Source organism: Tupaia chinensis, unplaced genomic scaffold (assembly GCF_000334495.1).
Source record: "Tupaia chinensis unplaced genomic scaffold, TupChi_1.0 Scaffold000047_1, whole genome shotgun sequence".
In the NCBI taxonomy this organism is placed as follows: domain Eukaryota; kingdom Metazoa; phylum Chordata; class Mammalia; order Scandentia; family Tupaiidae; genus Tupaia; species Tupaia belangeri.
The window spans coordinates 3,580,250-3,607,500 of NW_006159505.1; the positions used below are offsets into that span (position 1 = coordinate 3,580,250).

The 27,251-nt window shown below is 41.3% G+C and overlaps 1 protein-coding gene across 2 annotated transcripts in view; it reads right to left on the reverse strand.

Annotated features, from left to right (window-relative positions):
• Nucleotides 1-26,411, reverse strand: part of PGM2L1 (phosphoglucomutase 2 like 1) — a 61,620-nt gene extending 35,209 nt beyond the window's left edge. Inside the window, exon 1 of one of the 2 annotated variants that reach the window (XM_006140985.3) lies at nucleotides 25,776-26,411. In XM_006140985.3, coding sequence (XP_006141047.1) covers nucleotides 25,776-25,886 — 111 coding nt within the window. In that variant the 5' untranslated portion in view covers nucleotides 25,887-26,411. Of the gene's footprint in view, nucleotides 1-563; nucleotides 601-25,775 lie in introns of those variants that run through there. The other variant, XM_006140986.3, reaches the window with a different exon arrangement.
• Between the last annotated feature and the right edge of the window lie 840 nt (nucleotides 26,412-27,251).

Below are 27,251 nucleotides of genomic sequence, written 5' to 3' on the forward strand. Positions count from 1 at the left end.
AAAGCCCCTCTAGGCCCAGCCCCAGAGTGCAGCAATTAAACCCAGTGCATAGAGAGGCCACACACAGCCAATCTTGGCTGTAATCCCAGCTCCTATGGCTTGCAAAACACACAGGTCTGTGTGCATCCATGCCCAACATTGTAAGATGGAGAAACAGAGAATGGATTATGGCATGACCATGTCCCACTGCAGCTTGCTTTCCCTTTCTCTCTGGTGAGTGCGCATGCCCCCTGGCAATAAAAACAAATAGCACCTGTAAAATTGTAATGTAAGATATTCGAGTGACATACTTTCTAAAAATACACCTTTTGATCTATGCCATAAAATGAAAGTTGGTTATTTAGAAGGTAAGTGCATCCCATGTGGACTGAATCTACTCTTACCTAGCATGCCCGAGAACCCTAATAGTTTCACTATCCCAGAAAAGCAATCCTGCAGAAAATCTAGAGGTTTAGTGACCACCAGTATTTTCTACTTCTTCAGAAATAGAGTTAATTATTTAGTATAAAATCAGTAAGCTAAGGGATACAGAGTTAAAGCCATGCATTATTTTCAAATTTTACCTGTACACCAAAAATTTTCCTTTAGGTCCTAATCCTATGGATTGCTGCAACTCTACATGGCTGAAATGAAGAAAAGAAAGTGTCTTCTTACATAATACTCATGCGGTTTTATTTTTCCATATTGAAGAATTTTAAGGCCCAAATTAAAACAAGAATTATTTAATAAAACACACACCTTGAGTACTTTGGGGCTCAGAAAACAATACCTCAAAGTGAAAGCTTTGGAATGGGCTCAAAAGCCTCTTTTTCTGACCTTCTTTTGTCTCCACTTTCTCCCTCCTCATTTTACCTCAAGGTAAGACACAGAAGCTAAAATTCCTCTTTTCCAAGGCAGATCACAGAAACTAGAAGCCCTTTTTCCTCAAAGCTAGCCATGAAGTCTAAAAATACGCTCCCCTGCTTTACTGTCATGAAGAAATGAAGATCCTCATTCTTGAGGGGTCCTTCCCCACACCCAGGAGGAAACAAAAATGCTTCAACAGAAAGGCCAAGAAGGCACCTAAAATAGGCCTTTAACTTTACTTATTTATTTTAATGTGACCAGAGAGGAACAGCGTGAGAAAGAGAAAAAAAGAGAGCAGGAAAGTGAGAAAGCAAACCGTCAGGTCTAGGACTCGAACTGCAGTTGCCCATGTGGGAGTCCAGTGCCCTTAACCACCACGCCACCTGCCAGTCCCAACACTTAGTATTTTTAACTAGATTATAAAGAGATAGGTATGAGTCTCAATGTATTTGAAAAGGTTTACAATAACCCACTGATCTGAGAACCCCACATTAGTAATAGGGTCCCCTAATATTTCTCTTTCAGTCAAGAGAGTTTTAGTTGATATGCCAGCCTAGCTCAGAGCTGTATCTCAGTCTATCTTACAACTAGATGTGACTATGTGGCAAAATCCTGGCCAACAGCATGGAAATGGACATGTGGTCCGCTCTGTGGTCTTGCCCTCAAAAGAATTAAACATATGTTCTCCTAAGTCATGTCCCTCCTCCCATAAGCTGAGTGATACAAAAGCTGAGCTGGCCACCTTGGAACAATACTGGAAGTCACGCACTGAGAGAACACAGCCAGAAGCTCCGGCCTACTACTGAGCTCTGAATGTTAGGAGAAATGATCTCTGGGCTTTAAGCCACTATATTTTATAGCCTCTGCTTCTGCAGCTTAGACTATGCCCTAAGGTAGTGCATGGTGTTTGCGAGCAACGTGAAGACTGGTCTGACCAACTCCTCCCAACCTAATTATTTTTCTACATAGTAAATTCCCTACCCTGTCAGTCTTCCTCCTACTGCCTATCCCTGAGAGTGCTTCTTGCTATTCATATATCAAACCAATATTCATCAAAACACTTACCTTGCCAACATTTTGAGAGAAATGACTATCTATTCTTTGTATTCTATATTTTCCTTATCATTTCAAGTGCAGTATCACTCAAAAATAAATGTTAAAAAAGGAAGTTAATAGTGGGCATTCTCTTGAAAACAGTAATAAAGTACTTCCATCATGGGGGCACTTTCAGTGACAGTAGACCACTTCCTACATAGCTCTGCATTAATCCTCTACACTGTCTAACCTGTAATGTGTACACTGAAGATACTTACTATGTGCTCGCCGATTATGATTCCTAATAGTGACCAATTAACCATGGTATTATGGGAAAAATACATTTTAGTGAAAGAAAATGTTAGAATAAGTTTATTACAGAAACGCTCTCAAAAGAATCCCTCCCCGTCCCCCCCCCCCATGGGTTTATCTTTTTTTTGCTAAAGGGCATATACACTCGCTGGAGAGACAGAGAAAGTAAGAAAGCACCCCGGGGGCGGGGGCTAGGGATAGCCAAACCTCAATCCCTTCTCCTCCATTTTCCTCTCAGGATTTTGGGCATGCATGCATACATGCCTGGCATGTTTTTAAAGTTACTGGGTCCTGGATTTGAACTACACAGTTGGCCAGCAATGGTGGGACCCAGCCATCTTAACCACCATGCCACTGGATGGCCCCGTGTATATATTTTTAAAGATAAAGACCTAAGGACAAAGAGTTTCAAGTGGTTTTTTATTTTTGACAATAAATTAGATCACAAATATACTCTATGTGCAATCACTCAAATATAAATATACACATACTTTTGTGTATATATGTACATACACGTACGTGTTTACTTTTTTATTATTCCTCTATCTTCAGCATGGAGAAGACTGCCTAGCACTCAGTAGTAGGCAGACAACAAATAACTGTTGAATTAATTAAGAAAATATCAGTTCATTAAGCACACACTATGTTCCAAGCACAAGCTATATTACAGAGAACAAGAGGACACTGTTTCTATCCTCATGAAGCTCAAGATCTAATAAGGTATAAAGATAACTAAAAGGGCAATGACTACAAAGACTATGAGAACCATTAGAAAAGTAAGTTCTGGGTGCTACAGGCACACACAGGCTAAGTCTCTAACCCAGAGTGAATAGAAAGGCAGGGAATGCTGGGGCCAGCAGGTGGTTTGGTGGTTAAGGCACTGGACACACCCCCATGGCTGACCACAGTTCGAGTCCCGGACCTGGTGGCTTGCTTTCTCACTTTCCTCTCTCTCTAGTCAAAAGAATGAGTGAATAAATGAAATTAAATAAATAATTCTTATAAAAAAAAGGTTCCTGTCTTAAAAAAAAAAGATAAGGAATGCTAACTAAAGGAAGTAATATCTAAACTGAAAAGTGAAAAATGAGTAGAAATTGGTCTGAGTGGCCTGAGGAGAGAGGAGGGTGAGGAACAAGTTGGGCATAGAAAGATAATGAGTTCAGTATCAGACGTACTGAGTCTGAAATGACATCACACCCAATATGCAACCATTGCTTCCCTACCAAAAGCCACATCACAACTAAGGAAATGAAAATGAAAACAAGATACCATTTCACCTACAAATGTATTAAGAATTTTTAAAGTGGGACCAGCAGGTGGCATGGTGGTTAAGGCACTGGACACTCCCACATGGCCAACCACGGTTCGAGTCCCAGATCTGGTAGCTTGCTTTCTAACTTCCCCTCTCTCTCTCTCCCCCTGTGTGTGTGTGTGTCTCTGGTAAAATTAAAATAAAATGAATGAATAAATAAAATAAATAATTCTTTTTTTTAAAAAAAAAGAATTTTTAAAGTGAGTAAGCCTAGTACAGTCGGAGGGTACGTTAATTACTACGGCTAGGGTAACAGACCACTTCAAACTTAGCGGTTTAAAACAATACTCATGGGCCGGCTCCATATAGCACAACAGTTAAATGCTGTGCATGGCAAGCTGTATCCCGCATGGCCAACTGTGGTTTGAATCCCAGCCCCTGCAGTTTGAGAAACATGCCAGGCACATGGATGAGCAAGCCCCAAATCCTGATGGAATGAAGAAATGAAAGAAAACGGACTGTAGCCGACCATGCCTCATGCAGGGAGAAGGGGGTGCTTTCTCTTTCTCTAGCAAGCATACATGCTCTCTGGCAATTAAAAAATTTGTAAATAAAACAAAATCATTTATTATCTTACAGTTTCTGTGGGTCAGGAATTCAGAAAGGGACAGATGGTTTTTGTTCTGCAATATTTGGAACCTCAGCTAGAAGATTCAAAGACTGAGTGCTAAAATCATCTGAAGGCATGTTTACTCATATACTTGGCTTTGATGCCAGTTGTTGGCTGGAGCCTCGCCGGGGCTGCCAAATGGAACACCTATAAAGGCCACCCCTTGGCAGGAGTTAGGGAAGAACATTACCAACAAAATCCCATTGTAGGAAAATGAGAAAAATTAAAACTAAAATAAAATACAGTTTTTTTCACATTGGCAAAGAAAAATATTTGATACAAAATTAAACTGGTTAATGAGTTTAGCATATAAATGTAATAAAATATTACCCAGCGCTTATGAAGAACAGAGCTATTATATAAATACTTTAGCCACCTAAAGTATTTATGTATTTTAAAATATTTTAGGTGTGGGGGGGAAGCAGAGAGCAGAATACTGGAGGATAGTATATTAGTGGGTTGTCTGAAAAGTCATGATGCATTTTTGCATTAAAAAATATAAAAAAAAAGTCATGACTTTTCTGACAACCCAGTAATATTGAGACAGGTTATATACCTGGAAATGTATACAAGAACTAATAATAGTGTCTTTGGATAGGGAAACTAGCTGGTAATGGGCAAACAGTTGAGAGACTATACAGTCAAGAACCTTTTGAATTTATGTTTGTGGCCTTTTTTTTTTTTTTGAGAGGTTTTTTTGCTATAGGGCGCATGCACTCACCAGAAAGAGAGAGACAGAGAGAAAGCGAGAAATCACCGCCCAGGGGGGATGGCCATGCCGCAATCCCTTCTCCTCCATTCTCCTCTCAGGATCTTGGGCACGCATGCACACGCGCCCAGTGTGAGTTTAAGCCACTGGGTCCGGGACCGAACTGCAGTCGACTACCTGGGAGTTCAGCAACAATGCCATTATGCCAACTGCTGATCCCAAGTGGCCTATTTTTTTAAGTAAATACAAATAATATAGAATAGTGCTATAAGTAGGGAAATGTGGTAAATAGAAAACAAAAATTCTGGGGCCAGTAGGTGGCACAGAGGTTAAGGTGCTGAACTTCCACATGGCTGACCACGGTTTGAGTCCCGGAGCTGGCAGCTTTCTTTCTTTTTTTTTTTTGCAGATTGCTTTCTCATTTCCCCTTTTTCTTGTTCTCTGTCTCTCTCTGGTCAAATTAAAGATAGTAATAATAACAAATATAATAAAATAAATCATTATTTTTTAAAAAAAATAAAACAAAAATTCAAGTGTCTGCTAGCAGTCTAGGAAAAACCAGGCATGCTTATATCTATAAGACTAAATGGGAAAAGAGAAAAACATAAAAAGATTTGTAGGGATGGCAAAATACAGTTTACTTTTTTACTTTAATTTACATTACTATAGTAAAGTCATTTATACATAAAATAACTGATGAAGGACAAAGGCCTTGATGTGTGGTATTTCACGCCCATGAATGTACTGAGTGACTATCACTGTTACATTTGGATAAGCCTCATCTAGCACCTGACCACTTACTGGTGCCAAATATTATCTGGTCTCTTCCTCTGCTCACTCCTCACAGCTACTTAGAGGGTACAGGTGAAGACTGTGGTGTTGTAGCTGTCTATATAGGATACTCAGAGAAGATTCTGGGAGTTGCTCCAGGAAATAAGTTTCTAGCCAAGCTTATACTGGACAGCTCTTTATTTGGCAGTATTTGAAGAGTACTCATTATTGGGTAATATGTCATGCCAATCACTAAAATGATTTTTTTCTTTTTCTTTTTTAAAAAATGCTGCTGGCAGGTTCAAATATAGAATAGCTCACAGAGTTGCACAACCCCCCCCCTCAAATATAGACTACATCTGGAAGACAATGATCAATGTCTCCAACAAGGTGGTGAAAGCTCTTAAATATCCAGGTAAGTACTACTAACTTTGACCTTCTTAGAACCAAAATTCCTTCTACAGAAGCAGACTAGCTCTGACTCTAAAAAATAAATTTATTTATTACCCTTTATCACACAGATACGTATTTGTATCACTAAAATGAAACTTCAGGGTCTGAAGTGACTAATTTTGAAGTTTTCTTACTTAGAGGTAGGACCTCTTACAGAATCTCAACTTTTGAGCCATACTTTGTTTTTTAAATAAAACAAAACATAAACATTCATTTTAATCTTTACTATAAAGGGCAAATATTAGTAGCAGTCAAATGTTTACTAAGCATTCTAAATTGGCATGCATATGGGTTTATCTATGATATTAAGTTATTGTGAAATTATATGCTTACTTGCTCTCATTCATAACGTAACTCATTTAAAAATTAGATTAGGCTCAACCACAGTACTACTACACTGGACACTGCTGCTTGGCAGGCTGAGATCTGGGCTCCATTCCTTGGCTTTCCTAAAAAGCGGGTCTTCATAATCCCAGATACTCAGGAGGCTGAGGCAGGAGGACTGTGACACTGTGAGACCCTGTCCAAAATGCACATGTATATGCACAAACCCATACATGCACTCACATACATGCAAAATAAGATTACATGAGCTTAAGTGCAAAATAAAATTGTTCATTTATTTAATAAGTATTTACTGAACATCTAAGATGTGTCAGGTACCTGTGAGGATTTTTCCCCTGACACCAAATATGTGGTGTATTTTCCAGTATCGGTCCATTCTCCAGTTCTCCAGTCACCAAGAGGTGGCTTAACCACTCAATCATTCAGTTTAATTCAACTTCATTCTGACATTCCCAACCTGGAATTAGCCTAAGAGGTCACAAAGCCTGCCCCCACTTCAGGGGATGACCATAAGTCCTGGCCCACCTGTCTTTCAGACCAACTAGCTGTAAACACATAGGGCAGAGTTTCTACTGTATTTCTTCATGTTCAGTAATTTGCTAGAATAGCTCACAGAGCTGCACAAACCCCCCCAAAAAAGACATTTATGTTTATCAGAAAAGATACACCGTAGGAACAGCCAATGAAAGAGGCATATTTTTTTTAAAAGAATTATTTATTTATAATTTTTATTTATTCATTCCTTTATTTTAATTTGACCAGAGAGAGAGACACAGAGAGAGAGAAAGTGGGAAAGCAAGCCACCAGGTCCGGGACTCAAACCATGGTTGGCCATGTGGGAGTGTCCAGCGCCTTAACCACCACACCACCTGCTGGTCCCGAAAGAGGCATATTGGACTTCCCTACAGGTAACAACTATAAACTACAGACAAAACACAAAAACAAACAAATAAACCCTATAAGGACCTGATGGGAACACAGGGTAAAGAAAAGCAGGCTTGATTCACTCAGGAACTGGAGGAAACGACCAGCCCAGGGAGAATCCTATCTTTACATTTTTTAATTTGAGAGGAAGTAGTAGCAAGGGCCATGAGTAGGGGCTAGAACACCAATGAAAATCTCACAAGCCTTTTAGCTTGAAGAACCAGAACACAGATTTCAGGGCAACCACAGCCACTGGAGAGTATGTCCACAAGGAAAGCACTGAAGAAGGCGCACCCACACTCTGTATGTAAGCTCTGGCCGGATTCTGGTTATGTTTGTGTGTGACAGATTCCAGCTAAGGATAGAAGAATAAACTGACACTGGAACAGCCTCCTAAGACACAGTTTGCAATCTGAGTACAACCAAGCTAATTACCTACTAGAACAAACAAATTAAAAAATCAAATTGGTCTCCTAAGGAATAAGAAAATCCATGGTCTCCACAATATAACATTTACGATGTCCACGATACTGTCCATAATTACTAGACAAATGAAGAACCAGAAAAACGTGACCATCCTCAAAAGCAGATCGTCAGTGCTGAGCACCATGAACACACTCAAATGTTAGAATGAGCAGACGATATTTTAATGCAGCTATTATCTCTGTTCAGTGACTTAAAGGAAAATATGCTTGCAATGATGGGGAAAAAAATAGACCTCGGGAGAGAAATAGAAACAATAAAAAAGAAACATGGAAGTTTAAAAACTGAGATACATAATATCTGAAATGAAAAACTCACTGATCATGGGCTAGGAGGTGATGTGAAGGTTAAGTTGGCTGAATCCTACATGGCCAACAGTTTGAGTCCTGAACCAGCTGCTTGAAAATGATGCTGGGTGCATGTGTATGCATGCCCAAAATCCCAAGAGGAAAACAGAGAAGGAATTGGAGCATGGCCATCCCCCTGAGGGGTGATTTCTCATTTTCCTCTCTCTGTCTCTCTCTGGTGTGATCACACACCCTATAGCAAACTTATATTAAAAAAAAAGAAAAAAGAGAAGAAAAAGAAAAAAATTCACTGATGATCTGTAACAACAGAGTGAAGAGGAAAGAGGAAAGAGTCCATGAATTAAAAGACAGAACAATAGAAACTACCAACATGAAGGGCAGAAAGAAGAGACTAGAAATAAATGTAAAGAGCCTGAGGATTATCACAACACTAAGAGACCTCTGGATTATAACAAATGCTAGAGGAAATCCTTCATATTGAAGAAAAGTAATACCACTTAGAGATTCAAACTTTCAGGAGGAAAAGAGGACTGGAAATAAAAACTTGGATAAATAAAAACAGACTAATTTTTATTCCTAATTTAAAAAAAATATAGCTATGCACCATATAATGAAATTCCAGTCAACAATGGACTGCATACACCATGATGTTCGTAAAAATGTAGTAGGCTATACTCTACAGGCCAGGTGAGAAGTAGGCTAGTCATCTAACTCTGTATAAATATGTTCTATGATGTTCACAAAATGACAGAATTGCCTAACAATGTATTTATCAAAACATATCCTCTTGTTAAGCCATGCATGACTGTACATAGCACTGATTAAAGCAAAAACTAAAACGCTGTCTTGTGGATATGATCCGAACAATAAAGCCTGGAGGTGGCAGAGGTGGTGAAAGGGCCTCCCTTGTTGCTACAACTAGAAGACGTGGCACTAGGGCTGGCAGGTGGCATGGTGGGTAAGGGTGCTGGACTCCCACATGGCTTACCACAGTTGGAGTCCCAGACCCGAGGGCTTGCTTGCTTTTTTGCTTTCGTTCTCTCTCTCTCACTCTGTCCCTCTTATATAGTATGTAGACTTTTTGTGCCTGGCTTCCTTCACTTAACCTTATGCTTGTAAGGCTTATCCTTCTATTCCCTGAACCAGTAGTTTGTTCCTTCTTCTTGCTGAGTAGTAGCCCACTGTCTGGATGGACTTCATTTATTGTTTGACCAGTTGAACAACACCAGGTTTTGACTATTATGAGTAAATCTGATATTTACTCATAATTAATTGTATTCTGGTCAAATTAAAATAAAGTTAAATCAAATAATTATTAAAAAAAGAAGTGGTACTAAAATTTGCTAGAAGCAGTTCAATATTAACTCTAAATAAATAGTAAAAAGTTAATTTGTCAAACTAAGTAAAATCTGAAAAGCCCTGTATCTATGAAAAATACTGTATTTTTTTTTCTCAAAAAGCTTTCCATAAAGGAAACACCAAACCCAGACAATTTTGGTAGCAAAATCTATCAAAATAATTTATCTTTATTTTCTTAGAGAATTATTTTATTTAATTTTTTATTCATTGTCATTATTTTTATTTTATCTTTTTAGTAAAAGGCGAAAGATATATACGATCTGAAGAGAAACCAGAGTATGTTTATTTTATCTTTTTGAAGTTGAGCAGAGAGAGATAGAGAGAGAGAAGGAAAGTGAGAAAGCAAGCTGCCAGGTCTGAGACTCAAACCATGGTCAGCTATGTGGGAGTACAGCCACCTTAACCACCATGCCTGCCCCTCAAAGTCATTTAAAGAAGAACTAATATCAAATCATATCATACACTAAAAGCAGAAATAAAATACATATGATTATCTTAGTAAATGCAGAAAAAAGCATTCAACAAAATTCAGTACCCAGTACTTTAAAAATCTCAACCAATTATGAACAGTAACTCCAATCCCAAATTTCTACCTCCTTCAAAAAAAGAAGTGTGTTCACACAAAGACCTCTACAGTAATCTAAATGGCAAATTTACTCCTAATAGTCAAAACCTGATATTGTTCAGCTGGTCAAACAATAAATGAAGTCCATCCAGACAATGGACTAATACACAGCAATGAAAGGAACAAACTATCAATTCAGGCAATAGAATGGACAAGCCTTACAAGCCAAAGATTAAGTAAAGGGAGCCAGACACAAAAAGTCTACATACTGTATCATTTCTGTAAAGGCAAACTATACCCCTAGCAATGAACAACTATTACAACTCAACAGTAAAAAACAACCCAATTTAAAATGTGCAAATGATCTGAACAGAGATTTTGCTCAAGACACATAAATAACCAACAAGCACACGATCAACACCATCACTTATTAGGTTGTGCAAACCAAAACCACAGTGATACTATATCCACTAGGCTGGCTACAATAAAAAAGATGGACAGTAACAAACATTGTCAGGGATGTGAAGAAAAGAGTACTCTCACTCACAGCTGATGAGCATGTAAAATGAGAGCGGAATCACAGAAGTGAACGTGGGAACTTCAACCGTATAATTTGTTTCCTTTAAAAGAGTTGATTAGGAGGGCTGGTCGGTGGCATGCTGGTTAAGGCACTCGACTCCCACGTGGCCGACTGGTTCAAGTTTCAGACCCTACAGCTTGAAACTCACACTGGGCACATGTGCATACATGCCTAAAATCCTGAGAGGAGAATGGAGAAGGGATTGTGGTGTGGCCATCCCCTTTAGGGGGTGATTTCTCTCTTTCATCTCTCTGTCTCTGTCTCTGTCTCTCCAGCGAGTGCATGTGCCCTATAGCAAAAATCTCTCTCAAAAACAAAATAAAAAGATTTTATTCAAATTTAGCAAAATGTTCTAACAAAATGGAGGCTGTTTATCATGCTCTGTCTTTCTATAAAGGAGAAATCAGTTTGTTAATAAGCTCAGCACTGGTTTATTAAAGGTTCTATAAGCATTCCAATGTAAAACTTTGATATCCCAGTTTCTACTAAGTCTCCAGGCTACTCTCCAAACTCCAGTCTGTCTCATTCTAATTATAGACTCAGCCAGATTAATCAACCCAGAACCCTAATAAATAGAGTGTAATTCCAGTTACATCTAAGGTTATAAAGGGTGAGACCAGATCCCAAAAGCCAGAGGAGTTTCGAATCTTTTTGAATTCAAATACTCTCTCACTTCTCTGAGCCTAAATTTGTGTACAGATTTTTGAAAATGGGGAAAACGACCTCCTCTTCAGGTGTTGAAAGAGACTTTCTACATGAAAGTATCTTGTCCCATGTCTGGCACACAATCCCTCAGTGAATATCAGTTCTCTTCATTTATTCTTACCCACCACCACAGCCTAATATATAAGCTGTGCTTGAGTCAAAAAAGACATCCTTCATGTTCCTGCATGCTTCCTGCTCGGTTTCAGTTCCTCAGTCAGTTTCACTTTCCATTTTATTGTTCTGGGTCTCCTACTTTCAATTTGCTGCCACTATATCCATTATCTTATTTCTACTTGTCTCATTCTTTTTAAAATAATTATTTAACTTTATTATTATTATTTCCCAATTTGATCAGAGAGAGAAAGAGGGAAAGTGAGAAAGCAAGCCGCCAGGTTCAGGGCTTGAACTGTAGTCGACCATTTGGGAGTCCACCGCCTGTAACCATCACACTACCGGCCAGGACCAGATGAGAATGGAGAAGGGATTGCGGCGTGGCCATCCCCCCTGGGGGGTGATTTCTCGCTTTCTGTCTCTCTGGTGAGTGCACATACCCTGTAGCAAAAACCTCTCAAAAAATCTTTAAAATGATTATGAACTATATTAATACCTTTTCCTTATTAAAAAATGAATAAAACTAATGACTTCAGGTTGAGCAACCCTAATCTAAAAAGCCAAAATCCTCCAAATTACAAAAGTTTTTGAGTGACCATATGATACCGAGAGTGAAAAAATCCCATATCTGATTTCATTTGACAGGTCAGTCAAGAAGCTGCAATAGAAAAATATGAAGACCAGCCCCGTGACCTGGGGGTTTAGGGAGCCAGATTCCCCATGGCTGATTGCATGATTCAAAACCCAGCCCCAGCAGTTTGAAAAAGACACTAGGCACAGGAAAATCTGTATCCAAAACCCCAACATGAGGGAGAATGAAGGACAAAGGATGTAGTGTGATTATGCCCTTTTAGGGGATACTTTCTTTCTCTCCTTCTCTGTCTCTCTGGCAAATACAGGTACCCTCTGGCCTAAAAAACAAAAAAAAAAAAAAAAGGAAAAGTTGTAAAAATTACCTTTAGGTTATGCACATAAGGTATACATGAAGGGTTGGCAGGTGGCATAGTGATTAAAGCACTGGACCCCCACGTGGTCAACAGCAGTTTGAGTCCTGGGCCTGCTGGCTTGCCCTCTTACTTTCCCTCTCACTTACTCTCTGTCTCTCTCAGGTCAAATTAAATAATAATAATAATAATGATAAAGTTTTAAAAATTCAAAAAAAAGTATACAGTATACATGAAATATAGATGAACTCTACATTTAAATTTGGATCCCATTCTTAAGACTACACATTATATATTTACAAATATTCCAAAATCTAAAAAAAAAACAAAACCAAAATTTGAAACATCTCTTGTCCCAAGCATTTTAGATAAAAGAAACTCACCCTGTAATACAGAAAAAGCTACAGACATCTTTGACTATTACCCTACTCCCACACCTCTCCCTCAGGGGTACCACTTACTGTTTGTAGTATGGTACATCCTTCCAGATGTTGAGTTACGTATAGATATACAATGCAGTCTGGGGGCTAGCTCCATGGCCTGGTGGTTAAAACAGCTGGCTCCCACATGGCCAACCATGCGGTTTGAGCTCCAGAACCGGTGCCTTGAGAAACACTCCAGGTGCATGTGTGTGCAAGCCTAAAATCTCAAAAGGAGGGAGGAGATGGAGAAGGGATGGTGGTGTCCTGAGACAGAGAGAGGAGGAGAACAGAAAGCATTTCCCAGAGGGGATGGTCACACTGCGATCCCTTCACCTCCATTTCTCCCACTTTACAGGATCCTGGATGCACACGCACATACACACAACATGTTTTTAAGCAGCCTGATCCAGGACTCTAACCATGTGGTCAGCCATGTAAGATCCAGCTGCCTTAACCACTATCTGGGTCTTCATTTACTTGATCTCACACAAATACTAAATGGTTCCAAGTCTATAGGGTACCTAAAAATAGTCAAAATCAGAGAATCGGGAAGTAGAATAGTGGCTGCCAGGGGGTAAGAGGGAGGGAGAAATGGAGAATTGCTAAAAAAAAAAAAAAAAAACGAAAAAAAAACAGGCATAGTTTCATTTAAAAAGGGTGAGTTGTGGGACCAGCAGATGGCATAATGGTTACGTCACTGGACTCCCACACAGTCAACCACGGTTCCAGTACTGGACCTGAAGGCTCAAAATGCATTTTCTGGGCATGTGTGTATGCCTAAAATATTGAGAAGAGAATGGAGGAGAAGGGACTATGGTGAGGCCAGCAGATGATGTAATGGTTATGTCACTGGACTCCTATGTAGTTGACTGTGGTTTGAGTCCTGGACCCAGAGGCTTAAAACTCACGCCAGGTGCGTGTGCGCCATCCCACCCTAGGAGGCGATTCTCCCCTTTCTGTCTCTCTGCTACAGCAAAACTCTTTAAAAAAAAAAAAAAAAAAGGCATACACCTGAAAATCTGTTAAGAGGGCAGAGCTCATGTTAAATTTTCTCACCACAATAAAGAAAAATTGGGAAAAATATACCTACGAATCTATGTATCCATATGTCTATAAATCTTGGAAGCCCTTTTTTGTTTGTTTAATTTGCCAGGGAGTGTGTGCACTTACCAGGGAGAGAAAGTATCCACCATGGAGAATGGTCACATCACAATCTCGTCTCCTCAGTTCTCCCACCTTTTGGGATCTGGGGCACGTGCATGCGTGCGCGCACACCCACACACACACACACACACACACACACATGCACAAATTGTCTGATGTGTTTCTTAAGCCCCTAGGCTCAGGACTCGAATCCCACAGTCAGCCTTGTGGGACCCAGCACCTTAACCAACATGCCACAGGCCCCAGTTTTCTCTGATTTTCACTTGTATTAATAATGAAATAGCGCCAGCCTTGCACCTTAGCAGGTAAGTGCTGCTCAGTGAAGGCTGGATCCCTCATGGTCTTCCAGAGTTCAGGGCCCACCTCTATTAGCTTGGAAAACATGCGAGATATTGCACACGTGCTCAGGATCCTAAATGGATGAAGAACTGGAGGAAAATACAATAGACTGAAGTGTGACCGGGCCCAGTTGGGGAGTGTGTATGCACACACGCACTGTCTCTCTCTCTCTCTCTGATCCACTCTGGCATTCAAAAAAATAATAATTTAAAAGTTTTAAAAAGCTGGTGGTGTGGTGATTAAGGTGGCTGGATCCCACACAGCCAACAGCGTTCGACCCGGCAACTAGAAAAACACACCAGGTATGTGTGCATGCGTGCCCAAAATCCCGAAAAAAGGGAGCTATGGGACAGGATTGCGGGTCCGTGCCCCCCACGGGGGGTGCTTTCTCATTTTTCCTTTCTTTTTCACTGTATCTGGCAAGCACATGTGGTTCCAGCAAATTTAAATAATTAAAAGAGAAATCTTTCAGAGAGAAAAATGACGTAAAATTCTGAGCAGAAACAAAATAAAACCACTACTTACATTAAAGAGATTTTATAACAAGGTGGGCTCTCATCAGATGAGAGTTATAAAATGCCTTTGTATCTGAGAGGTGAAGTTATTTTCCATCTATAACATCATAGTCTTCATGCTCTTTCAGGCATTAAATCTGACCATTTCCACAGTTTTATTTGGTACGATACAGTGCTCACTAAATTGTAGGGTGTAGGATTGGGGACATCATTCCACTCAGTGTCTCTGTCTATTGTTCACCAGCATTAATCATTTTCTCCATTAACTCCCACCGCCAGAGGGCAGCAGCCTCAGCACTAATTACCAGTAATGCAGGGAGCAACCCACTAATGAAAAAATACTCCTTTAGTAAAATCTGCACTGAATTACTAATCAGTCTTCTATTTGGGAGAAAATACTGCTAAGAAACAGAAGAGACATATTAAATAGGTAAAAGCAATGAAAGCCAATCATGCTGTCTCTCCACAAGAATAGATGAAAGAAGTCTAATTTAATTACCCACGAGGGAATGTGAAAGTCAGAGCTAATAGATAACAATATTTACACTCTTTTGTTAATTCAATGCACCTCACCAGCTGGAAGAACCAAATGATGATAAATCCCCATTTACTAGATTTTTCCATACTCTCTTTAAATAAGAGGAGAGGAAGGGATAGGAAAAATAATTCCACATCAGATATATCCAAGTAGGCTTTCTTCATTTAAAAAGAATTATTTAATTGTATTTATTATTATTTTTTTTAATTTGACCAGAGAGGCAGGGGGAGGGGCAATGAGAAAGCAAAAGCCGCCAGGTCTGGAACATGAGCCACAGCCAGCCACATGGGAGTCCAGCACCTTAACCACCATGCCACCAGCTGGCCCCTCCAAGTAGGCTGACAGAACTAAACAAATGTCCTTTATGAAAGAAAAAATAGGGCACAGGTAGCCCCAAAATGACAAGCAAAAGTAGCTAGTCCACCCACTTTGAAAACTGTCAGGGGGGGAACCAGCAGTTAGCGTAATGGTTATGTCGCTGGATTCCCACGTAATCGACCGCAGTTCACGTCCCGGACCCGGTGGCTTAGAACTCACGCCGGGCGCGTGTGCATGCGTGCCCAAGATCCCGAGAGGAGAATGGAGGAGAAGGGATTGCGGCGTGACCATCCCCCCTGAGGGGTGATTTCTCACTTTCTGTCTCTATGTCTCTCTCTGTCTGTCTGGCGAGCGCATGCGCCCTATAGCAAAAACCTCTAAAAAAAAAAAAGAAAATAAAAAAAGAAAAACTGTCAGGGGGCCAACAGGTAGTGTGGTGGTTAAGGCTCTGGACTTCCACATGGCTCATCACAGTTCAAATCCTAGAACTGACATCTTGCTTTTTCACTTTTCTTCTCTCTCCCTCTCTCTCGATCTCTCTGCAAATAAGAAATACATAATAATAATATATAAAATTAAATAAATAATTCTTTAAAAAATAAAGAAAATTATCAGGTAGGAAAGGAAGGGCTTTTAAGTATGACTCTCTTCCCCTTTAAATATGTACAGATTGATTTTTTTGGGGGGGGCAATGTTTACAGAAAATAGTACAGGGTATTCTCCTATATACCCCACTTACACAGCTTCCCTTATTAATATCACTTACATTTGTGATACATTTGTTTAAACTGATTCAATATTGATACATTATTGTTAAATAAAGTCTATAGTGCACTCCAAGGTTCACTCTTTGTGTTGTGAAGTTCTCTGGGTTTTGACAAATGTATAGCCATGTATCCACCCTCTCTATCATACAGAATAGCTTCGCTGCACTAAGTATTTCTCATGCTCCACTTATTCATCCCTCCCTCCAAGCAGCCTACCCTCTGGTAATCACTGATCTTTTTACTACGGCTATAATTTTGCTTTATGACGATGACATACAGTTGGGATCATACATCATGCAGCTTTTTCACACTACCTTCTTTCAGAAAACTATCTGTATTTACGATTTCTCCATGTCCTTTTGTGCTTGATAGCCCACTTTTTTTTTAAAATTAATATTATTATACATATTCATGGGGTTTAATGTGATTTTTTTCCGTCACAAATGCAATGTGTAATGATTAAATCAGGATGATTAGTATATTCATCATCTCAACCATTTGTCATTACTGTGTGTTGGGACCCACTTTATTTTAACTGCCAGAGGGTGCATGCATGTTAGAGACAGAGAAACAGAGAGAGAGGAGAAAGCACCCCCAATGGGCCATGATCATCCAGCAATCCCTTCTCCTCCATCCTGCTGAGATTTGGGGCATGCATGCATACACACATCCCTAGTGAGTTTTCCAAGTCCCCAAGGCAAGGATTTGAACCACAGTTGGCCATATGGGATCCAAATCCCTTAACCACTAGGCTATGAAGCTACCCCCCACTTCTTTTTTTATCACTGAATAGTATGCCATTGTAGATATCACAGTTTGTTTGTCCACTCACCTATTGAAGGACATTTGATTGCTTCCAATTTCAAGTACATGGGGATTTTTGGAGAGGTTTTTGCTATAGTTGCGTGTGCACTCGCCAGAAAGACAGAGAGACAGAAAGCGAGAAATCACCTCGCAGGGGGGATGGCCATGCCGCAATCCCTTCTCCTCCATTCTCCTCTCTGAATCTTGGGCACACATGCACACATACCTGGCGTGAGTTTAAACCACTGGGTCCAGGACTTGAACTATGGTCAACCATGTGGGAGTCCAGTGCCCCAACCACTGTGCAATTTGCTGGTCCCACTAAGTACATTATTAAAACCTCTAACAGAATAACTAAAACTAACAGCAAAACTATCAAAATTTGGGAGGCACAGAAAATAGGGTAAGTGAGCTCCCATTTTTCATTGCACAAGTGTGTGTTAGTTTTTTTGGAGAGATTTTTGCTATAGGATGTCTGTACTCACCAGACACACATACACACACACACACACACACACACCCTTCTCCTCCATTCTCTCGGGATTTTGGGCACACACACGCATGTGCCCGGCGTGAGTTTTAAGTCACCAGGTCCAGGACTCAAACCACAGTCGACTATGTGGGAGTCCAGCGACTTAACCATTATGGCATCTGCTGGTCCCACACAAGTATATTTTTGATAGATAATATATAAAGTTTTAAAATAAAGAAATACTGGTACAAGAATATTATTTGTTTTTTTTTTTTTGGTAGTAACCATGAAAATAAGCAAAAACAAATCGTTAAAAATAGCTTCTTAGGAACAAACTGACAAAGAGAGAAGGCAATTACGAACACTGTTTTCCATTAAAACCCCTCTATGCAATCTTTTTTTAAATCATGAGCATGTATTTCTTCAAAATAAATACAAATAAGATAAAAATAAAATGAGGAAAATTGAGGAAAAATGTAAAAGATGTGAAAAGAAAAAGGAAAAAATACATCTTAATCTTAAAAAGGAATAATTCAAACATTCATTTGTGAGTGCTAAATTTCTTGGAAAGACAAGAGAATATTGTTGCCAAGGAGACCAAAGCAACTGTTGGGCAGCAAATCCAGCTCTTTTAAATATACTCTGCAGAATATTGCATCCTATGCCAGCTTTTCCGAAGGCTAATAAAATGGTTTTAATGTGGTACTTGAAACTTTGTCTGTGATTAAATCAGGATGATTAGTATATTCATCATCTCAACCATTTGTCATTACTGTGTGTTGGGACCCACTTTATTTTAACTGCCAGAGGGTGCATGCATGTTAGAGACAGAGAAACAGAGAGAGAGGAGAAAGTACCCCCAATGGGCCATGATCATCCAGCAATCCCTTCTCCTCCATCCTGCTGAGATTTGGGGCATGCATGCATACACACATCCCTAGTGAGTTTTCCAAGTCCCCAAGGCAAGGATTTGAACCACAGTTGGCCATATGGGATCCAAATCCCTTAACCACTAGGCTATGAAGCTACAGATACATTCTTAAAATCATAGAATTAAATACTGTGAGATATGGGATTGATCTTGTAAGTCATTAAGGTAGCCCTTTCATTCTATGATATAGGAATGGAAACCTACAGAAGCCAGTGATCCTATTTGTATTTAGGTAATAATCTTTGGGTGAAAAGTGGGAATACAGTATTTCATCACAAGTGTATTTTTATTAAAAACAATGTTGGTGATTTTGTGCAGGCGTAGTTCCTGATGGCACTTACGAAGTATGTTCAAGGACTACAGGACAAGCAGCAGCTGGTAGGTTCACTTTCAGGATTACTCCTGCCGCATATGTAGACTTCTGCCGGTCAACCATGTGGGAGTCCAGTGCCCCAACCACTGTGCAATTTGCTGGTCCCACTAAGTACATTATTAAAACCTCTAACAGAATAACTAAAACTAACAGCAAAACTATCAAAATTTGGGAGGCACAGAAAATAGGGTAAGTGAGCTCCCATTTTTCATTGCACAAGTGTGTGTTAGTTTTTTTGGAGAGATTTTTGCTATAGGATGTCTGTACTCACCAGACACACATACACACACACACACACACACACACACACACACAGAGAGAGAGAGAGAGAGAGAGAAAGCAACAAATCACTCTCCAAGGGGATGGCCACACCACAATCCCTTCTCCTCCATTCTCTCGGGATTTTGGGCACACACACGCATGTGCCCGGCGTGAGTTTTAAGTCACCAGGTCCAGGACTCAAACCACAGTCGACTATGTGGGAGTCCAGCGACTTAACCATTATGGCATCTGCTGGTCCCACACAAGTATATTTTTGATAGATAATATATAAAGTTTTAAAATAAAGAAATACTGGTACAAGAATATTATTTGTTTTTTTTTTTTTGGTAGTAACCATGAAAATAAGCAAAAACAAATCGTTAAAAATAGCTTCTTAGGAACAAACTGACAAAGAGAGAAGGCAATTACGAACACTGTTTTCCATTAAAACCCCTCTATGCAATCTTTTTTTAAATCATGAGCATGTATTTCTTCAAAATAAATACAAATAAGATAAAAATAAAATGAGGAAAATTGAGGAAAAATGTAAAAGATGTGAAAAGAAAAAGGAAAAAATACATCTTAATCTTAAAAAGGAATAATTCAAACATTCATTTGTGAGTGCTAAATTTCTTGGAAAGACAAGAGAATATTGTTGCCAAGGAGACCAAAGCAACTGTTGGGCAGCAAATCCAGCTCTTTTAAATATACTCTGCAGAATATTGCATCCTATGCCAGCTTTTCCGAAGGCTAATAAAATGGTTTTAATGTGGTACTTGAAACTTTGTCTGTGACGTCACTAACACTCAATATGTGGTTCATAGAGTCTCCTACAGTGATAAAAAAGTCAGGTGACCTAGGCTATCGCCCAAACTTTATCACTTAAATGTCACATCTTTTAAGTGAGTAATTTTCCTTTTCTGAGCCTAAATTTCTTTTTTTAAGAATCATTTAATTTATTATCATTTATTTATTTATTCATTTATTTACTTACTTCAGTTTGACCAGAGAGAGACAGAGAGAGTGGGAAATTGAGAAAACAAGAACTGCAGTTGGCCGTGTGGGAGTGCCTTACCCATCACACCACTGGCTGTCCATAGCCTAAATTTCTTACCTTGCAAAAACAGAGAGAACTACTACTGCCTGCCATACAGGACTGTTGTGAATACCAAATGAGACTTAGAGCAGATTACAAAGGTTCGAACACTATACAAAGACATTCAAGAAAGAAATGAACATTTCCCCAAATTAATACAGCCATATACACTCTGTACTCTTCACTGATTAAATGCCAAAATAAATGAAGTATTAGAAAGATGTGAACAAAAAACTGCTGTGAAAACTAATATTGTAGGGACCAGCAAGTGGTGTGATAGTTAAGACACAGAAATCCCCCAAGGCCAACCCTGGCTCAAGTCCTGGACCTGCGGGCTTGCTTTCTCACTTTCTTTTTCTCTCTCCCTTTCTCTGTCTCTCTCTCGTGAGAAAATGGGTCCTATAGCAAATTAAACAATAATTATAACAATAAATAAAATTAAATAAATAACTTTAAAAAACAAAAGTAATAGTGTAAAAATCGAACTAGGTGGTAGATCCAAGGTCTAGACCAGGCTCTGTACGTGGATAATTTCCATCTTTTGTATCTCTACACAATGAAATTGGACTAGACCACCTTTGTAGAGGGTGCTTCTTGGGTGAATTTTCCATCAAATGTCAATGACTTAAAGAGAATTCATTCACCACTTTTGTAAAACTATAGGCTACATTTTGTTTGAATAAACTTGTACTGTTAGATCATTGAAAATCACTGGCTTGGACTGAAGTCTTTTTTTCCCCCCCATTTCCAGGTTAACAGGTAGAGATAGACAAAGAGGGAAAGTGAGAAATCACCCTCCAGAAGGTATGGCCATGCCGTAATCTTTTCCCCTCTTGGAATTTTGGGCAGGCACGCACATACATACACACAGTGTGATTTTCAAGCCCCCAAGCCCAGGACCCAAACCACAATCGACCATGTAGGAGGTCCAATGCCTTAACTATCATGCCACCAGCTGGCCTCCCAACCAATCTTTTAACTTTCTCACCACAGATCCACATTCTGAGACCAGTGTGCTCTACTTACTAGCATCGTAGTAAAAGTCATGACATATTTTTCTATGCAAAAATGCATCACAACTTCTCTGATGATCCAATATTTCTTCTTTTTTTTAAGAGAGATTTTTGCTATAGGGCAAGTGTGCTCACTGGAGAGACAGAGAGATAGAAAGCGAAAAATCACCCCCCAGCTGGATGGCCATGCTACAATCCCTTCTCCTCCATTCTCCTCTCAGGATTTTAGGCACACACACACACACATGCCCGGTGTGAATTTCAAGCTGCTGGATCCAGGCTTCAAACCACAGTGGGCAGTATGGGAGTCCAGCAACATAACCCTTAGACCATCTGCTGGTCCCAGCCCCAATATTTCTTAAAATGCCAATGGCAATTCCCACCTCCCGTAGTGCAGTGATTAAGTACTACACAGAGGAAGCTGAATCTGACATGACTGACCAGGGTTTGAAAGTCTCAGCACCATCAGCTTCACACGAGGCACACATTTGGATGCTCAGGATCTTGGCAGGCTGGAAAGTTGGAGGAAAAAGGACTGCAGCACGACTAACTCCATTGCGCGTGTGGGGAGGTGCTTTCTCCTTCTCTCTCTCTCCCTACTGCAAACAAAAACATCCACGTGTGCCCTCCAGCATTAAAAAAAGAAAGCACTGGGGCTGGCAGGTGGCATGGTGGTTAAGGGCATTGGACTCCCACATGGCTCACTGCAGTTCAAGTCCCAGACCTGGTGGCTTGCTTTCTCACTTTCTCTCTCTCTGGTCAAATTTAAATAAATAAATAAATAAAGCTAAATAAAATCATTCTTTTTTAAAAAAGTATTTCTGATGAATGAAATATTAAAAAATATATATATATTCTCAGGACCAGCAGATGGTGTAAGTGGTTAAGGTGCTGAACTCCCACGTGGCTGACCACAGTTCCAGTCCCAGATCCTGCAACTTGAAAATCATGCCAGGGGTGTGTGTGTGTGTGTGTATGTGTGTGTGCCCAAAATCCCGAGAAAATGAAGGAAAAGGGATTGTGGTGTGGCCATCTCCCCTGGGGAGTCACTTCTCACTTTCCCTCTCTCTGTCTCTCTCTGGCAGGTTTACACACTCTATGACAAAATTCTTTAAAAAAATAATAATAACCTATTTTTTCCCATTAAGAGAGGAATCAATGAAGTCATTATTTTTATTAAATAAAATGATCTATCTATTGAGGGCACTATCACTTGCTCACTGTATTTTATCTGTGTTTTACCTTCCTTTCTATCTTCTTTGAAGATACGATTCATATCTACTTCATCTTTCTGTCTCTACAGGTTTTCAGCCAGTGTACCTCATATATAAAAGGCATTTTAAATATAAATTAAGAATGTCTCTTCCAGGGCCAGCAACTGGCATGTGGTTAAGGTCCTAAACTCCCACGTGGCTGAGCATAGTTCAAGTCCTGGACCTGGCTTTGAAAATCATATCATGTGCATGCCTCCAATCCCAGGAGCGTGGAGGAGAAGGGATTGCAGCGTGGCCATTCCTCCCTGGGGGATGCTTTCTTACTTTCCCTCTCTCTGTCTCTCTCTGGTGAGCTCACATGTCCTATGGGGAAAAACAAGTTTCTTCCATTTTCCATTACGGGTTTTCTTATCCTTTTACATGTATCCTATCTTTCCATGAAGGCTTTCTTGACATCGCAATCCACAGTTCATTTCTACTTTTGAACTCTTAGAAGAACTGGGTTGTGCTGTAGTACATGCTCTGCAAGGCTGACCCACATGGGAAGAGTTTGGGTCTAGACACCTCCCTGAATATGCAGGCATGGGTATGCCCATGATCTCGGGCTGGTGTATCCAGCATGAAAGACTGTTAGTGAAGCCTATCTCTCTCTTTCTTGTTCATAAAATAAATTTTTAAAAATAAAAAAGAACCAACTGCCTACAAACCATTTAATTGCCACCAAAATACTCTATTGATGGTGCTGGCAGATGGTGTGATGGTTAAGGTGCTGAACTCCCATATGGCTGACTGCAGTGTGAATCCCAGACCTGCCAGCTCACTTTCTCACTTTGCTTTTTTCACTCTCTCTGTCTCTCTGGTCAAATTGAATAACAACAACAATAATAATAAATAAAATTAAATGAATAGTTCTAAATTTTTTTTTTAATTATGACTGCAAAGCTATTTAATGTAGAAATTAGGGTTTGCTTTCTTCTTTTTAACAATGGTATTGTGTGAACCAGTAGGTGGCATGGTGCTTAAGGGTGATTCGGGTCCTGGACCCAGCAGCTTGAGTGTGTGATTTCTCATTTTCTCTCTGTGTGTCTCTCTCTGTCACTCCAGGAAGTACATGTGCCCTACAGCAAAAATCTCTCTTAAATAATAATAAAAAATAAAATTAAATAAATAAATTGTAAAAGTACTGTTTCCTTTTTATGTACATTTTATAGGTTTTTTTAAAAATTACTTTATTTAACTTTATTTATTTTAATTTGACCAGTGAGGGACAGAATGAGAGAGAGAGAGACAGAGAAAGAAAGCGAGAAAGCAAGCTGCCAGGGACTCGAATCACACTTGGTCACGTGGGAATCTAGTGCCTTTAACCACCACGCCATCTGCTGGTCCTGCATTTTATAATTTTCTAAGAAAAATCTTTCAGTGTATCTCAACAACATCTAGACACAGCATAGACAATTAACAAATGCTAATTCATTTAATGAACCTTTTAAAAATCAATCAGGAGAAAAAAATCAATCAGGAGGCTCACTGGGAAAAGAATATTCAAAATGGGAACCTAAAGAGAACAAAACGAGTGTTGCTACACGTGTGAGCCCCAGCCCAGTAGCCCTGGTATCACCGGAAAGCTCAGTCTGAGGCAGAATCTCTGGTCCCACCCCAGGCGTCCTGAATCATAACCTGCATTTGAAGGTGCTCAGGTGATCTGTACTCATGCTACAATTTGAGAACCAGTGGTTTAGACTCTGGAGGAAGAATGAAAATGTCCAAGATGCATATGACTAACACTAAATTCCTCACTGAAATCGCTTACTTGTTGGTCTCCCTTATCTGCTAACTGAAGGCTTGTTGAGAACAGGAACATTTTCTGTCTTATTCATCACTAGTAACTTCCTGGGCCTAATGGAGCCTAGAATAGGACCCAGTACTCAGTATTTTGTTGAATGTAGGAACGACTGAACCAAGTAAAAATAAAATGCTTAGAGTCGGGGCACTGGACTCTCACACAGCCAGCTGCTGTTGGAATTCTAGATCTGGTGGTTTGAAAATCACTCCAGGTGCGTGTGCATGTGTACCCCAAATTCCAAGGAAACACTGAAGAAGAAGGGACTGCAGCGTGGTCATTCCCCCCCCCCCACAATGATTTCTCACTTTCCCTTTCTCTGTCTCTCTCTTTGTCTGTCTGTCTGTCTCTGTCTCTCTCTGGTGCACAAAAGGGTCCAATGACAAAAACAAATAAAATGAAATAAATGTTTTCAGAAAACTCATCCTTTAGTAAATTTTTTTTGTACAACAGGATTTCGCTACCATTCAAACTCACTCAGTATTATTAATTCAATTTTAAATGTGCCTCCCTTTCTACTTCAACAAATGTATTTTATGCACTTAGCAAAGGGGATGTTGGGATTATCTTCATCTGTTGGAGCCACCAAGGCCCTTCTTCACCAGAGAGATAGCTGTATTTTAATTCTGGCTCTCACCAATCCATCTCATGTGCCTGCACAAGATTTAATCAGCACCACGACTGGAAGGTGGGAGAGCAGAGGAGATAGGGCAAAGCAAAACAATTTGATATACAGTGTATCCTATGAAACCTAAAAACCACCACTCTTTGAACAAGAGACATCCAGAAAATAACTGCCCACAAGAAAAAGAAATAACAGGTAAGTGAATCCTGACCTTTCTCAAGAGCAAAAGGTGATACCAGAGAATCCGGGGAATGATGAAAGCCCAGGACTATCTATCACCGACAGGTGGAAACACAGCAGGGCAGAACTAGAGCGGATAGCGGTTAGCGACGTCCAAGGAGGGTGCCTGAACCCACTTTCAGGTTGGCGGAGAAGGAAGTCAAGGGAGAATGGGAAAAGGAAGCGGCTCTGTGAGGGGGACAGATTATGCTGCTGCTGCTGAATTTCTTTTTGGAAAGGAGAGATGATATCCTCTTGGAAGAGGGGAGTAGGGCGGAAGGAGGAGTGCCAGGTACCGCACGGCAAAAGGAGCGGTCCTGCCCAGCTCCGACGCCCAGGCGGCAGCCAGGCTCAGGTGGGCGGCCACGCCGGCTCCGGCGGCCGCCGCCCCATGGCCCGAGTGTCCGCTAGAAGCCTGCGGAGCCCAGCGGGGACGGAAAGGGCAGACCGCGTGTGGGTGGGTGTGCGGAGGCCGGGGCGCCAGGTACCCACCTTGTCCCAGCGGAGCCACTGCTCGATGGCCGTGTCCAGCTGGGGGTCCCCGGTGCGGTAGGAGGCGTGGAGCACGTTGGAGTTCAGGTCCCCCTCTGCGTTCTCAGCCATGGCAGCCAGATGAGGGTGTGCGGGCCTGGGGTGCTGCAAAGACGTCGAGCTGGGGGGGTGGGGGCTTGGGGTGCGCTCACCAGGGTCCGGACGTCCCCTTCTCACTGAAGGGCATCGGAGACCAACCGCAGCGTGTGTGCGCCAGCTCCTGTCACTCTGAGGAAAGGGGAGAGAGGGGACCACGGCCGCACGCTGCCCGGCAGCCAGGTCCGTTCTCGCTCCGGAGCTGACCGAGGCGGTCGCGCCGACAGAGAACAACAACAGTCGCAGATGTCTGGGTCGGGGCCGCCGCCGCCCTCGCCGCCCTGGCCCCGCCCCTCAGCGCAGGCCCCGCCCCCGCGGGTTTAAGCCCAGGAGGCACGAGGCTCGAGCCCGCGAGCGCGCCCCCGGCACCTCCGCCGCGGGGTCGGATGCAGTCCGCCGAGGCGGCGAGACTGCTCTTATTTCTTAAGGTGCCCTTCACCAGGCGTATGGTCCTAGTGACTATCTCACGCCCTCCCACGTGTCTTCTTTCCTGGGTCTGGTCACCACGAGTCGCCTCCCTGAGCCCTGGCGGGCCCCCCGTCTCGTTTGGGGGAGAGGCTGGGGGAGCTGTTCGCGCGCTGGCCGCGCGCGGCCTCACGGGAGTTGTAGTTCTTTCTTAATTCCCTAGGCTTTGCGGATACAGCCGCAAGGACTACGACTCCCAGCAGCCTCGCGCCCTGCGTTGCCTCCGAGGAAAAAGATCTACCTCGAGGCTGTTGCCTGCGGACACACCCTGCCCTGTTCGTTAGGCTTCGTATAGTGACCCTGGCGTGACAGCGTTAAACAAGGAGTGACGCAGTTGGGGCAAATCTAAAATGCAATTAATGTTTTACAGTTTACGAATCGCTTTCTATCGCTTCAGCCACCCGGTGAGGCAGGTGGGCGTGATTCCGTTCGCATTTTACACACAAAGGGGAGATTGGCACTGAAAGGTGAACGGCATGCGAGAGGCAGTTCGTGAGGGATGGAGCTAGGGATGCGACTTCGTTCCAGATCCCCTCAGTGGGCGGGCATGTGGCTCTGAGCTACCGGTGGACTAGGAGGTAGGGACAGCAGGACGATTGGAAAGTGGACAAGGAGGTGATCAAGGACAAGGTGGGAATTTAACCGTAAGAAGAATGTATGCGCGTCCTAAGATAGGAAGAGCAATGGCAATGGAATACAGAAGATGGAGAAATTGTTCTCCCAATGGAAATACACTTCGATTTCTTCTAATCTTTCCACCTGCCTTCTGTGAGATGCTCCAGTCACTCATCTTGAGGTCTGAACCCTGCAGAGAAATGCTTACCTGCGTTTTTCGCCTTGGTCTTCTTAACAATGGCTATGATTCTGACCACGTCT